This window comes from Bombus flavifrons, chromosome 4 (assembly GCF_040668555.2).
Source record: "Bombus flavifrons isolate JBK064 chromosome 4, iyBomFlav1_principal, whole genome shotgun sequence".
NCBI lineage: Eukaryota > Metazoa > Arthropoda > Insecta > Hymenoptera > Apidae > Bombus > Bombus flavifrons.
In genome coordinates, this window is record NC_138445.1 from 4,908,173 (window position 1) to 4,924,056 (window position 15,884).

The 15,884-nt window shown below is 32.8% G+C and overlaps 1 protein-coding gene and 1 long non-coding RNA gene across 2 annotated transcripts; both read left to right on the top strand.

Moving 5' to 3' along the window:
- Nucleotides 1-568: 568 nt before the first annotated feature.
- LOC138178953 (odorant receptor Or2-like) lies at nt 569-6,756 on the top strand. The gene is made up of 9 exons (XM_069111338.1): nt 569-733; nt 1,285-1,401; nt 1,470-1,587; nt 2,166-2,430; nt 2,494-2,613; nt 5,814-5,904; nt 5,976-6,109; nt 6,473-6,605; nt 6,670-6,756. The coding sequence occupies exons 1-9, from the start codon at nt 587-589 to the stop codon at nt 6,715-6,717; spliced, it is 1,173 nt and encodes a 390-aa protein (XP_068967439.1). The 5' UTR covers nt 569-586; the 3' UTR covers nt 6,718-6,756.
- A 6,916-nt stretch (nt 6,757-13,672) lies between these two features.
- Nucleotides 13,673-14,390, top strand: LOC138178957 (uncharacterized). The gene is made up of 3 exons (XR_011172871.1): nt 13,673-13,753; nt 13,831-13,896; nt 14,267-14,390. It is a non-coding gene; the product is annotated as an uncharacterized LOC138178957 (long non-coding RNA).
- Nucleotides 14,391-15,884: the final 1,494 nt, after the last annotated feature.

Below are 15,884 nucleotides of genomic sequence, written 5' to 3' on the forward strand. Positions count from 1 at the left end.
GAAATTGGTTGTAAATCATGGTGATATATTGATTATTTATTATTAAACATCAATTTATTATGCATTGCACCAATGAAGTGTATACAATAATTGTTATTCGTGCACTTATTATCGAATTTACTCATTACTTAACGAAGTTTCAACACGGAATAAAATTACGATTATGAAATTTGTGAAAACAACTAGACACTCAGAATTTCACTGTCTTCGTTGGCCTGTTGCAACCTACTACATTACATTATGTTGCTTTTCACGGTATACCTAAAACTCTATGTTGTCGATATACAATTGTATACCTAAATATCGCTCGTTCCCAACATCTGTGACATACATACATAATATAAGAATGATGAGACAGCTGATGAGAACAGCTGCTGGTTCTTTCTCCAAATGTAGTGATTAAATATTTATAAAGTGCATGGAGCATATGGTTGCATTAGTGACGTATGATTAACTGTAATTTAAGAATGGGAGAACTTTATCGTTTATACATTTTTCATATACATTATAAGGTTCCATTTACAGTGTGTTAGTAATGATCTACAGAGTTGTCGAGCGTTGAGTTGATTGAGATCAAGCTTTTGGCATGAACAGAGCTACATTAGAGACGCGATTCTTGAAAATAACGAAAATATTTGCGAAACTGGGCGGGATTTGGCCAGATCAAAATAAAGTAAAATTCATTTTGTGGGCCATGGTGCATATTACCATGGGATCGTTTGTCGTTGTACAGGTACGTATCTATCAATTTATATAACAATTCACCAATATTACAACACCATATTGGTAACAAAACGTTCTATGATAGTAACGCAAATCACTTTCCATTGCTCCTCTGTTATAGCCGGTATGAAATATAAATAAAATCCATAGATAGTCCTAATGATTTTCATTTCAAAACGTAACTCTCGATTTTAAAAGAGTTATATCAAACAAAAAAGAAGGGATCCTGTAGGATTGTGTAAAAAAATTCTCGGATACCGTAGATAATTTTAGGAAGACACGATTAACCCACTAATTAGGTGCTATAATTATTATGCTATAAAATTTCACACCAAGCGAACTTTTTTTTTTTGATATCACTCGGAAAAGAACGTTGTTACTTTTAATGAATAATGAAGGATAATAAAAAAGTTGCATTTGTTTGAAGTTTAAACGATTGATTTCTAAAATAAAAAGATGTAAATAGCATCATCGCGATTACCTTGATAATAACTCTTAAGGGCAAAAGATAGAGGTAAAACTTATAAATAATTAAGAATAGACCATTAACTTTAATCCAAGGTAGCAAGAGTCGTACATATAGGTACTTTGGAAGTCGTGATAGAGCAGTCGTCCTTAATAGGTGCGACAATTCTTATGATCATAAAGCATGGTAACTATGTTCTGAACGCTGAAAAGGTAAGAAAGTACTTGTCAGTTATGACAAGATTCTTTCAGTTTGCATACTAATCTTATAAATATTATAGCTCAAGTCCCTTTTGAATGATATGTCCGAGGACTGGGCAATTGATCGATTGAAACAAGAATTTTCCATTATGACGACATACGCTAATAGAGGAAGCATTCTTGCGATGTTCTACTTTGGTAAGTTGAAATATGTACTTGCAAAGGTCAATCGCAACTTTAGTCGACAATCTCATTACTATACAACAGATTGATCTGGCTAACACCCATATAGATAAGTAAAATGCCGCGATTATTCAATAAATGCATAAGAAAATTTGAAGGGTTAATATTGAAAACTGTTGCATTTTCGATGTAAAAATACATGTAATGAATACGATGTAATGAATACGATGTAATGAATAGTAACCCGCTGTCGTTTCGTGATATTTTTATTAGAAGATAAAATACTTGACAGGAATAATATAAAAATGGATGCCGACTGTCCGCACTGTTCATTATTTTACATTTTGTAATTTAATTAATAGAATACGAATGTTTATGTATTAATGGGAAACTCAGAGCTGCTAAAATGCATGAAATGCACGTAATATGTAGAAAAATAGAATATATCCAAAGAACAGCACTCACTGCTCTGCAATTTCATGAGTGACACAAATCTTTTTTTATGTCCTATCCTTCTACATACGTTTGCAACAATAGGTATGTATTTGCATAAATATCCGTAGTGAATTAAGATAGTAACCATTTGTTTTCAGTAAACGCGTGTATATGCGCATTCCTTTTCGTACAACTGCCATGGACAATGCGTCTGGTACACATGATAAAACCACACAATACATCGCCACCCATGTTATACACTATACCAGCATACTATTTTGTCGAGGATGACCTCAAATATTATTACTACATTCAAATATATCTGGGCCTCGCTATATATGTGGTGCTAATCGTATTCGTCAGTTGTGACACTTGTTACATGGTCCTCGTGCAGCATGCTTGCGGACTGTTGACTGTGGCTGGGTAAGCAAATCGAAAATTTCCTCCATATTTTAAACGTTATCGAATAAATTGTACTGTTTCTAGATATCGGTTCAAGAATGCTATCAATGACTTTTCTTTCAATACAAAGATTTCTGAAAAGAAGGCGAAGGAGATATATGACAGAGTACGCTTCTCTATACAGGGGCACCAACGGGCAATAATGTCAGTATTAGCCAGCGTCTGTAACTGTTATAACCAGGGACAGTTATAAACAAAACGACTAAAGATTGCAGTATAAGAATTAGTAGATAAGTTTATCTGGTTTTGTTTACGAATACCCGCAATATATGATCAACATAAATATGGTTGCCGATAACCATTATACGTGGAAGAATTCTTTTTTGGTTACCGATAAACATTATCGACTAACGAAATTTTTCTTACTTAGCGACTATCATTATAGATGAGAGAATTCTTTTTTGTGTACTGATATCCATTATCGGTGACGGAATTTTTTTTTTTTGATTACTTGCGACTATCGTTAATTTTTATTAACATTTGGATAGAAGAGCTTTAACCTCTTAGGTACGATGCGCCACTATAGTGGCTTTTGCGGATGTTATCTTATTATATTACGATGCGCCACTATATTAGCTCATCCTACTGGCTCATTCGCTCATCGTTTGAACTAAATGATCTCTTTCATTTGTCTTGCCTCACACTTCTCTTGCCCTCACAACGTTTTATAACAGTGTTAACAATATACAGACAGAATATATAATCTTTACGCCAGTGTCAGGTATCAATTGTTGCTTCTCGTTAACATAAATATACCATTATTAGATGTTCTTATTAACATGCCCTTATAATGGTTTAGAATCTTTAACCTCAAAATGTCGCTTCAAAGTAGAAAACGAAGAGCAATTTGAAAAACACTATCGCGCTATGAGTGTGAAAACTGTGACGTGGGTCTATGTGGTACCGTGCTTTAAAATATATCAAACTCAATTGTATTATTAATTATTAAAGTTAAAGTATATGCATCATATCTTTAAGAATAATTTAGTTATTAAAAACTTCGTTCCGATGTGCTAGGGAACAGTATTATCTGTCACACATTGCAGTGTTGTATCATTTACGTGTAATTCGCGTCAAATTCTGTCGTACAAAGAAACAGCACAGCGCAAAATTCTCAATCACTTGTGGGGTATCAGTAATGTTAATGGAAACGAACAATGGCCAAAAGTAGCCAAAAATGAATTTCGTCGATAACGATTCGATAAGGATTATTGGTAAAAGAAGTTCTATCATCCATAATGATTATTCATGACCAACAAAACATTCCGCGATGAATAATGGTTACTGGTGACAAAAAAACATTTGTATTTTCTCATATACAGGATGTTCAACTACAGATGTAAAAAAATTTAAGAGGTGATTTCGCAGCTAAAGTAAAATGAAAATGATAAATACAGAATTGCCGTTTGAACTTTGTTTTTTAGTTATTGACAATTAAAAATTAGGAAATCTCCCTCTGTGCAGGCAAACCTTCTTACAAGAACTAAAGTAGGTCAACCTCGGTAGCGGGTTGCACAGCTTACGTCATACAAGTCGTGGAGAACAAGATTATGACATTTGAAACTTAATTCTTCGTGATGTTTTGCAATATCTGCCTACTCATTAACATCTATAACAACATATCGAAATCTATCTGATGAAATCTTCGAGTAGTTTCTTCTAATCTTTCCCTTTCATAAATAATTAATATTTATACAAATTTAACACACGCATCGCGATCATCCCGTTCGCGGGTGTCCAGAGAAGAATCACACACCCACTGCGAGTGTGTTCCCTGTTAACAGAAAAATCGTAACGAAAATAGCAAAAGTTTTATATTACAGTAAACATAACTTAATATAGTTTCTGTTTTCTTCCAAACAAAATACACAATAAGCACGATAGAACTAAGCAATCGTATTGGAACTAAATAAAAAAGATTTAAAAAATAACAAAAAATATAAAACTGAAGAGAATAAAAAAGTCCAAAGAACTAAAAATGAAAAGACCTAAAGAAATCTACATTAGAATAACTTAAACCTATACTAAATTTACAATTAAGTGCAACTTTATGTTTGTACAATTCCCATAATATTTCTCTTTGGTTTTCGAAATAATTCTGTCTTTCCAGAAGTGTTTTATCCTCCTATCAAATTTCTAAAATCGTTAGAATATGTCACGTAACAAGGTAGTAGTGAAGAGTTCATTCAGAAAAAAATTTATGATATTCTTCGCCAACGCTTTCGTTTTCTTTGTATCATTTTCCCGAAATTAGATAGGGACAGTCAGATATCTGAGGTATCTTTTAGAAGCATTGTTGGGTATGCCTATTGAAAACACGAACAGGCTCTTCACCAGATGTGTTTAAAAATGGTTAAACTGCCTTGCAAAGATTGTACCATTTCAACAACGAAAACGAAAACTTAAAAGTGCTATTCAATGCGATAAATGCAATTTTTCATTTAGCTGCATTTGTATTAATTTGTATTATTACACATTACTCTATAAAATAATACCTTAATTAGTCCTTCTAGTATAAGTTTAAATAATTGTTTTTGTAGTTTCTTTTGCTTTCTTCAGTTTTTGTTTCACGTGTATGTATGTCAATATTGTAATATGTAGTGATCAGTAATTTATGTGGAAAATGTGTGCGATTCATGCGAGACAGCGTTCGACCACTTTTAGTAGTATAATGGTCATCGGGAATCAAAATGAAATTCTTTTATCCATGATGATCATCAGGAACCAAAAAAGAATCCTCTCATAAATAATGGTTGTCGCTAAAACAAAAAAAAACATTGATTATTTATAACGGTTATTCGTAATGCTTAAAAATTATTTTTTTGAAAAATTTATTCAAAATTTAGTGATCGCTGCCTGTTATTTCAACGATTTTATTTATTTTTTGTCAATAACCTTTTTCTCACAAATCTTAAGGATATATTTTTGGTCTCTGGACTTATAACGTAAATTGAAAAAAATATGATATAAGAATTCATATTTTAATTTTAATGACTTTGGATGCGAATAACCATGATAAATGATTTAATTATTTTCGGTTAATGTTAATCATTATGGGCGACAGAAATTGTTTTTGGTTACTTTTGATACCAAATTACTTTCAACCATCGTCAACATTGAATTAGATAGATATCCTTTATAATTTCAGTTTTTAATAAATCTTTTGAATGTTTGGTAATAATTATCTCCCATTTAAACAAAAATTAATCTTCTCACAACTTTTTAAGCGACTGACATTTTTTGGCCCTATTTCGGTATTACGTTTTCATTTCTAGTTATGTATTTTTCTGAAGTACTTCTGTTGTAATCAAGAAATATTTTCTTTGATTTTACTTGTAAAACAGGTTTCTGGAAAAAATTGAGAGCGCACACGTTACATATCTTTTTATGTGTATGGGTATAATAGTCTTGTGCGTTAGTATTACGATGGTACAGGTGAGCTTCTTTTAATCGACTTTGTATCGTTGAATATGATTCGTCACTGGACTATCATTGTTTGAAATTAGATCGCTACGATGGAAATATGTATGGATTTTTATAAGTTTACCAGCTTTCTGATTATTCAATTCTTGCATCTGTTCTACCTAACGATGCAGGGTCAGTTTGTCATAAATTCGTCCGATGAGATTTACGATGCAATGTAAGTATAACATATATTATAACAACATTCTCATTACTTGTAATCTTATCCACCACTTGCTTGGCTTATTAATAACGTAAAGAGTAACAAATTATGACTATACATGTATTTCTATATAGTGTAAATCATGTTAAGTAATTTGCTAGTTCTTTTATTTATTTATGATTTTTCAAATTGTCCTCTATAATTGTCCTTTCCCAATTAAAATAAATATAAAATAATCATGCTTGCTATTGAGTCGTGTAAACAAGAAACTTCTATTTTATTTTCGCTTCATTCGAATGGTTGTTTGTACGACTGAAATGTTTATATTTAACATTTATTAATATAATATTAATTTATAGATTATAATGAAATTCGTAGATACGAGGCATCATGGTACAAGATGAGTACAAAAACGCAAGCATTATACATATTAGCGTTGCGGCGAAGTCTAACTCCATGCTATTTAACTGCCGGTGGTTTAATACAATTGAACATGCAAAGCTTTTCAGAAGTAATGTATCAATAATGTTATCTTCAATAATTACATCCGCTGTAACAATATTGGTAAATTTCAGGTGATAAAACTATGCGTTTCATATTATACAGTGTTGAGATCGACATGAAAAACGGATCGATATCCAGTGATTCACAGTAGACGTATTATTAAGAGCGATCGTTTTATCAATATCACTACGATGTTGTAAAATAACATAATAAAACTGTTCTTATATAATCTCGATACACGATATACATACGAGTATTATGGAAATAATCAATTAGAAATTAATAATTTTGTTTCTACGTACAGAAACATACAAAAATATCTGGACACTTGTGAAAACTTTTTGTGAATATATTATGTGTACCATACGCAACATTTTGAAATTTCATTCACGCTGTTACGAATCTTAACAATCACGATTACATTCCTAAAATTTTAAGTCTATATATATATATATATGTCGGAGATGAGAGGACACCGGGGCCTCCCCCCTGAAACTTCGGAAAACCCATAAAAGATTGTAATTAAGGTTTTCAATTGTAATTAAACAATTTGCCGTCATCCTGCCCAATTGTATTTGTGCGAGATTTGTGACAATGAGCTTGGGCTCAAGGCGACGATCAGTCGCCGAACGTAACCGCGGTCACGGGATGAACGCTTTGTCTAACAAAAGGCATGGAGTAACTCTATAGCTCTCCTTAAAAAGGAAATAGTTGCAACATTCGACAGTAAACTTTTCAACGGTCTCTGTCCCGTAGCTCGCCATATGCAGACCCTATTCTTTGATTAAGATGATTGTTACGTCGCCTAAAACATCGGCACTGCAGCTCTCGCGACCGGGCAGCCGATGGCCTGCGTAACGTCATTTCGACCCTCAATAAACCTAAGGACCAACCATAACTTTTCTCTTTCATTGTGTACACATGTATCTTCATTCAATCCGTTGTCCTGAAAGATTTCTTAAGGCTAAAAATATTTGCGACGCACATCAGGTTTTTAGAGAGGTCCTTGGGTTTATTAGGCGCAATTAAAAACACGGAGAAAGCGGGTACGCACCCATTAGGAAAAACCGAACATCTATCTAATAGAACAGGCTGGGTTTTCCCATGCACAAGGTCACTCACGAACCACGTTGGTCGGAGGCTTCCTACTCATCACTTCTCCTACGACTCTAGGAGGGTCAAGTCGCAGACTTCTCCTGCTACGTCAGGAGGGTCAAGTCAACTTATTTCGTCAACACCGCTAGGTCAAGTCAACTTACTTCTTCTACATACTACAACGTCGAAGTCTAACATCAAAATCTCACGTCTATTAAGTATCCTCGAGTGCTACGTCCACTAACATACGAAATTCGACTGTACGAACCTTGCTCTACTATTCATATCTATCTCATCTTCGTGCGACAAGTTGTTATCGATGATTTATATCTACTCAACAGTGCAGTTTAAGTGTTGGAAATATATATTTTTATAATTCTGTGAATCACAGTGTTATATAAACTTAATCACCCCTATTATCCTAACGGAAATCAGGGGATCGATCAACTCGTGGTGTCGATTAGTATAATCGTAACGGGAATTTACGACTCCCGTTGACGTCTCTCCTCGCGATTGCGTCTCCCCGCGATTGGTCGAAATTACAATGATTGCCAGAGGTCGATGCATCTTCGCAGTACATGTTCAGCTAGCCTGAGAGCCCGTTATAAATCTTAAGATTTAGCTAACTAAAGTCCTTCAAACAGACAAACAGTCTTTGTCCCAACTACGAGAAGATAGAGGAGATCTATTGTCCAACGGACGGCGTCTCCCACCAGTAACTTTCCCTCGAGGGCGGCTAGCATCCCTTCTAACCACCGATATGAAGATTAACCAATTAGCAACAACACCAATTTCCCTCACCTTCTGAACGAAGGCTATTCTCGACGATTCCGATGACCTCGTGTCCTTAGACACACCCCAATATAGTTTTTCCTCTGTGGCATCATCGGGACGGAAACTCATTCTTTCTTGCGATCTCATCGACGAAAACAATAACCCTTTACGACCAGTGAATATTACGCGTCCGACTTAGATTTCGCGAGCACGTACATCTATCATCCCGTTGACCGCGGATTCGTTATTGAACCTAGGATCATTGTCATTAGTTTCTCGAGTGTCTAATTACCACGGTTACTTGTCCAATCCTGTAATAATCGTATTTGTACTAGTCAATGTCTTCTCTATCGCATAACGACACTGTGTAATCCAAACGAAGATTCGTTTCACGCTCCTGACTCTAAATCATAATGTAAACCCGACATATATATGTATATATATCAGGCTGCATATTAATGTCATATTAAATATTTGTTTGCAGTAAACTCTTTGCAACTCCATACATATATTTTTTTAAATTAGTTTCAGATGTTACCAATATGTCCCTTTACAATGTTAATGAAATTCTAAAATGTTTCGCATAATACGTACAATACATACAGAAATTATGTATGATTTAGCTTATGTGACCAATTAGTTTCGGTATTTTTTAAAGTAATACGGTAGCACCAGTAACACTAAGAAAAATATTAGTATTAATCATGACAAGAGGTTGAATATTTACACACACATTAATCTCGTTGCAAAGTATTAATCTGGAATGTGGGCTATGGGAGTAGAACAGCTTTAAGTACGAAGCTCGCGGTACTTTTTTGCGGGGAGAAGACAGATGGAAGACAAAACGTATGTTGGGTATTCGTGGCTCGATGATGAAGATAACGAGTTCAAAATCCGCATAGTTCACTTTGATATTCAGCTATACTTTATCCTTTTACGTCTCACGGCCAAAAAATTTCCTATGTTTTTATTTATTATTCAAATTGGTTCACGGTATATCCATACTATAGTATCTATTCTTTTTAAGTCAATTTTTATTAATCGTAATTGACCTTTCAAACAGAATAGCTTCGAGAATAATACTTCGAAATGTTTTTTCTTTTTTTGTGAAAAACGATAAGAATACACATCGATCAACAGCTAATGCTTCGACCAACTACTTACCATTGTTAAAGGTATACATTAGAGGCACAGACTTAACAGGGAGGAATGAATAATTAAATCGTCATTCCGTTTTACGAGGATCACGATAGCAGCAAGTACGCATTATTTACGAGCGTCATTCCGATAAATTTTTATGGCTGAAAGGAAGTAGGAGTATACATGTCAATTTCAATCATTTAACAAACTTTACTGCCATTCTTCACTTGTCTGTCGTACATACAGTTGTGTAATATCGATGCCATTTTTCATTTTACTATGAACAAAACGATGATAGAAAAAAAGTATCTGAAAGTAGTGAAGACATGCAGTATGATCGCTGGAATTTGGTCTGATCAGAGTAAATTTTCGAAACTGTTCACACGAATAATTATATATATCATTAGTGTGTTATCTCTTGTTACACAGGTACGTAAATATTAATTTATAATCAACTGTACTCTATAGAAACTTTGGTTTATTGATGCATATTTATGTACCTACTATACTAATAAACGCACTGTATTAGTAATCACACACAAGCATTGTGACGTTCTCCGAATTTTTCGCAAAATTCTAAATTTTTTTAATGCATTATGTATAGTGGATCCCCAAAATATTCGCACACTAACGCACATTTGATTCTGGCGTGTTATATCTGTTATTAAATTTGACAATGTTTTTATTGATAGATCATTTATTGTATTAGGTTGTCCTAGTAGTTTCTTTCGTTTTATAAGGAAATAACAGATGTCTTTTTATTTTATATTATATTATTGAATTATGTACGATCATTTTGTTCTATTGAAACAATACAAACATAATTCAATAAAATAATATAAAACAAAAAATGTTGTGCATCTATTATTTTCTTATAAAACGAAAAAAACTTTTGGGATAACCTAATACTTTGAAATCTGGATGAAGTTTTTTAGTTAATATAATATAATTAAACAATATTAGAGATTAAGAGAGATCGTATTCAATTTAAGCGTGACAAAAATGTTCAGACACATCGCAATTTTCCTTCGCAATTTTCTTGAAAGCGTTTGACTCGAAACATAGTGTTTCTTTATAAACGGGTTTCATCAAGTTTAATACTGTGTAGTCAATTGGTATACCGACTTCGCGTGAAGGCAAGAATATTTCGTTTGATCTCCGGACTGAACCTGTCGTATTTCATCGCGAGAAAATTGTTAATGTGCTATTGTCAGAAGGTTAAAAAAGAAAAGATAGATTTAGCTTAATTCCGCGAAGTGCTCAGCCACGAATAAATAAATAATAAATATAAATATTAAACGACCGAGAGAAACGGAAATTCTGCGGAAAATAAAAAGAAACGAGATCTCTGACAATAGCTGTGGAATTTTGAGAAGACAGTTGAGGTGTGTAACGTGTAGACTTGTTTGATAAAGAAACAAGTGGATGAATTAGTAGTAGTCAGATGTATTAAAATAAGTATAAGTTCAAGTACAGAGATAGTGTTTGCCGGTTTTAATCGTCGCTCGCTCAATGCTACTATACCAATCAAAGAAAGAATAATCATCTCATAGGGAGCACGTTCATACGGCATTATTTCGGCAGACATCACGGCTCGATCTGACCGGGATACAGCATTGAATCCAAAAAAATTTACAGTCCACTTTTAAATTTATTGGTGGATGTTATGGTCTGGTACTGTATTTCGAGCGGGGTGTAGAGAATTTTGTTTTTATTGAAGGTATCATGGACAAAATTAAACATTAGTATTTTTTAAGGAAAGTTTATTGCAGTGTGCTATTAAAATAGGAATTCAAAGTACATGCTAATTTTATCAGGACAATGATGCCAAACATATTGCTTTATAATTATTACTTTAATTACTGTAATTACTACATATAACTACTACAATTACTTTATAATTATTCTTAAGCCGTACACTTCTTAGCCCCCAGATTTTAATTCAATAGAAAATTTATAATTTAAATCGTAGAATGGAACATCAATAACAAGCAGAAAAGAACTGAGAAAAGATCGCAAAACAAATGAGAAAAAATAAATGCAGAATATCTTTAAAAAATCATATTTAGTATTATAATTAGAATTATTATTATTGATTATTAGAAGGTTAGTAGAAGATTATTAAAAGGTCGTTACGACTGTTAGTATAATTAGATTATGGAACGATTAAAATGTGTAATAAAATAAAAAGGCTATGTTACTAAATATTAGAACTATGAACATTGGTTATTTAAAAATTCATTTAATTCTTTCTATTCACTTCTATTTCAAAGTAAAATATATGATCTACCAATGAAAACAATTTCGAATTTACTCACCAAAATTAAGAATGATATGAAACGTAAAAATCAAATATGCGTTAGTACTTGAATATTTTTTGGATTGACAATGTCTATTAGTGCGAGAATTTCCTTTTTGTTAAATTAATCGATCATTAATTGCAGATGGCGAACGTAATACGTTTCTTTAGCCTAAATACCCTAATAGAGCAGGTATGTTTTTTTAATGCGGTAGTCGGAGCACTGATAAAACAAGGGAATTACATTATCAACGCTGCAGAGGTAAAGGACATGCTTGTTTCATTTTACATTTTCTATTACTATTCTATCATATTACGTTTTATATAAAAACCACATGGTGAAATATAGTAAGTTGATCCTTGTTGAGTTTCCCACTTTCACGTCACTCAGAGATTACAAAGAAGGATTTTGGTATGAAACATTTGACGAAGTGTATAACCTGATAGATTTGAAGTTATAAGCGTTATGAAAATGATGGCGATAAATCCAAAATGTTCTTTAAGAAATACCACTATTTGAACACGATTAATATTAGTCTGTATATCCATTTAATGTACGCTAACAAAAATATTGCTGTATAGAAAAGACGAGAAGTACGACCTATCGAGTTTTTCATATCCTTATATATATCTTTTGATTGCACGAGATTGATTACATTGCAGTACAAGATGTTATTTAACGCTGTTTGGAAGGATTGGTCAACCGATAGACTAAATGATGAATTGGATATTATGATCGAGTATGCCAAAAAGGGAGCATTCTTTTCCTGGTTGTATTTCGGTAGGATAAATCATATCGAAAATTCGTCTTTTTATCTATTATAATTATAATTCATTTTACACATCGCTGCAATCAATTTACAGGAGTTTGCATTTGCTGTGCTATAAGTTTTCTTCAATTATCTTTAACGCCAATTGTTTTGGATATAATTTCACCAATGAACGAAACGCGAGATTTAATGTACATTTTTCCAGCTTACTATTATGTCAATGACCAAATGTATCGTACGTTTATAAGCTTCCATATGATGTGTACGATTATTTCAACATGTCTCGTGTATATTGGCTGCGATACGAGTTACATGTACATTGTGCAACACGCTTGTGGTCAGTTAGCAGTGGCTAGGTAAAAAAAAAAAAAAAGAAATATTACTTCGATCAAATAATTTTAGTTTGAAATTGCAAGGAACATAAATTTTTTCTCAGACATCGTTTCAAGAATGCGATTTTAGATTTTTCTATTGTCAGTGAAACGAGTATCGTGCAGGATAAGATTTACGAAAGAGTGGTTCATTCGATTCGAGGACATCAATATGCTACAAAGTCAGTACTACAATTGCCAAAATATTTCTTAGCTAACCATTTTTAGCTTATTTCTTATTCCCTTCAAACATATTCCCAATAATTTTATTTCTTAAAAAGCGGGTTGGACCACCGTTTAAAAGTAATATTCTTACGAATAAAAAGATTTATTTGTTTTATTAAAATATATAATTCAAACACCATAATATGACGTATTCGTTTAATTGCTGATAAATAGTATCAATGATTTTATTTCATTAATTGAACATTTACCATGCTATAGTACAACAATTGCCTAACACATATTCTTGAAAATTCTCAAACAATATCCAGAATAATCTCAATACTTTTGAGAGAATTTAATTTGTGTACTTGCATGTGTCTTACATGTATATTATTGAATTTTTTTTATCGACGACGATCTACTGGTCCGGTTTTAATCACCTCAAAGCAGTTACCTCAGAACTATTCAAAGTAGTCATTCCGCTTATCTTTTCATCACCGTTGCCTTGGGAATGACAACTCTTAGCGTCACATTAGTGAAGGTGAACTTTTCAATTTAAGAAATCACACTGTTCGACATCAATTCGTAATTATTCGTAATTACTGTTCTTCAAAACAGGTTGCATCGCAAGCGAATATCTCTGGACAACTTATTAAGGATATTGTATTTCTCTTGGCTCAACTGGTACATATATTTTTTTTTTTATTACAAGGACAATTCGTACTGAATGCAAACGATGAATTTGCCGAATCGATGTAAGTAATCTGTAAATATGAATAGAATATACGTTGTTCTAAGTACTTTAGTTTCAAAACCCATTACACGTGTCTGTACATTTTTTTCTAATTCGCGAGGTTATGAGAATGTCAATTATAAAATTGTCTGGAAATCATTTTTGTTACAGTGTTATACGAATAATACGTCGATCTATCAAACCTGCAGGATTCCTTTATTTCTATTGTGTTGTTGATACTAAAATTATGAACTGAATTAAATCCTTCATTATCATTATCCTAAATGAACGACTTTTTTACTGAACTAACTTTGTTCACAGATATAACACGTTCTGGTATAATACTAATACGAGAACGAAACTGTTGCTTGTATTAGTACTAAGAAGTTGCTCAAGTGCTCCTAATCTATCAGCTGGAGGACTGTTAGTCTTCAATTTGAAAAACTTCTCAGAGGCAAGTATCTCCTCTTTAATCCACAATTATTGAGTTGGCAACTAAGTGATTACGGATTTTGTTAATACCACCCAATGACAAAATCCGCAATCACTTAGTTGCCAACCCAATAATATGGAAATATTTGAAGAATATCTTTTTTAAATCAATGTACACGACATCGTATTTTTCAGATTCTAAAAACATCTTTTTCATATTTCACCGTATTAAAAACCACGTGAAGTATGTAACATATCCAACAAAGGCGATGGAATCAAATTCCAGAAAGTTTTACGGATGAGATACGCATTTAATCAGGATGTTCTATGCTTTTCAACCACCGAATTCTTTTTATTTTACACCCCTACAGTATAACACTTGGTGAGGAAATGATATGAAATTTTAGAATGTCTAAACAACGGGAATTTGAGTTTAGCATTTTCTAGTCTAGAGGCATGAATTTCGGGCGGTTTTTGAAGCTCTGTACAAACGAAAAAAAAAATATTTTTACTATATATTTTTTATCATTTGTTTATTGATACTTTAAGATTACATAAAAAATTAACTGAAAAAAAACTTATAATTGACAAAGTTATGAACTGGCAAAGTGGGGGGTCCAAAAAAAAGGGTGTCCTGACGTGCATGATTTCAACCCTTCTGGTTATCTGAAGCAATAAAGCTGAACGGATTCTTAATTAGTATAGTTGCGGCTATAGCGTGAACCTTGGAAAAATCAAAAAAATATTTTTTCATAAATGGCGGCCGTTTTAAAAAAATTTTCCTTTTTGGCATGTTTTCTTGGCAATTCCGAATTTTTTAAAAACAGTAAAATTAAAAATTTTGTTCTGAGCGTGGTTGAGGCGATAGAGGAATGTATAAAGAACATTCACACCAAATTTCAAATAAATCGGTTCATTAGAACTTGAAATATCGTGCACGCCAACTCGAAAAATGTAGTTTTGAGAAAAACGCGTTTAAAGTTTTGAGACAAGTTTACTCGGACAACGTCCATTTGTTCCGGTCGGATCGGAGCAGATACTGCGTCACAAAAATGGCTGTAACTCATAAAATAATTGAAATTTTGAAAAATCCTTTTACGGGCATAGTCTTGAATGTCTAAACTTTGGAAATATGAAAAAAATTTTTCGATTTTTTCAAATTTGTAGACTAGTATACCCCCTTAAGTTCTCAAATTTTAATCACCCCACATCAGTTGCAAACAGAAACTTGTCTGCGATTTGAAAAGTGCTAATGAATAATTTTGAATACTGGTACAATGTTTTAGATGTACAATAATATTTATGTAAATGTCGTATATATAAATTCCTTACCAAGTATGACAATTTATGGGGATCACTAAACTACACTCAAAACAAATTTTTAACCCTTACAGCTGAGAACCATACTAATACAAAACTTAGCACATCATTGGAGTTTGAATTGAATTTAGAACTGATATCCGTCATTATTATTATTATCCGTGAAATATCATAGCAAGATTTACGG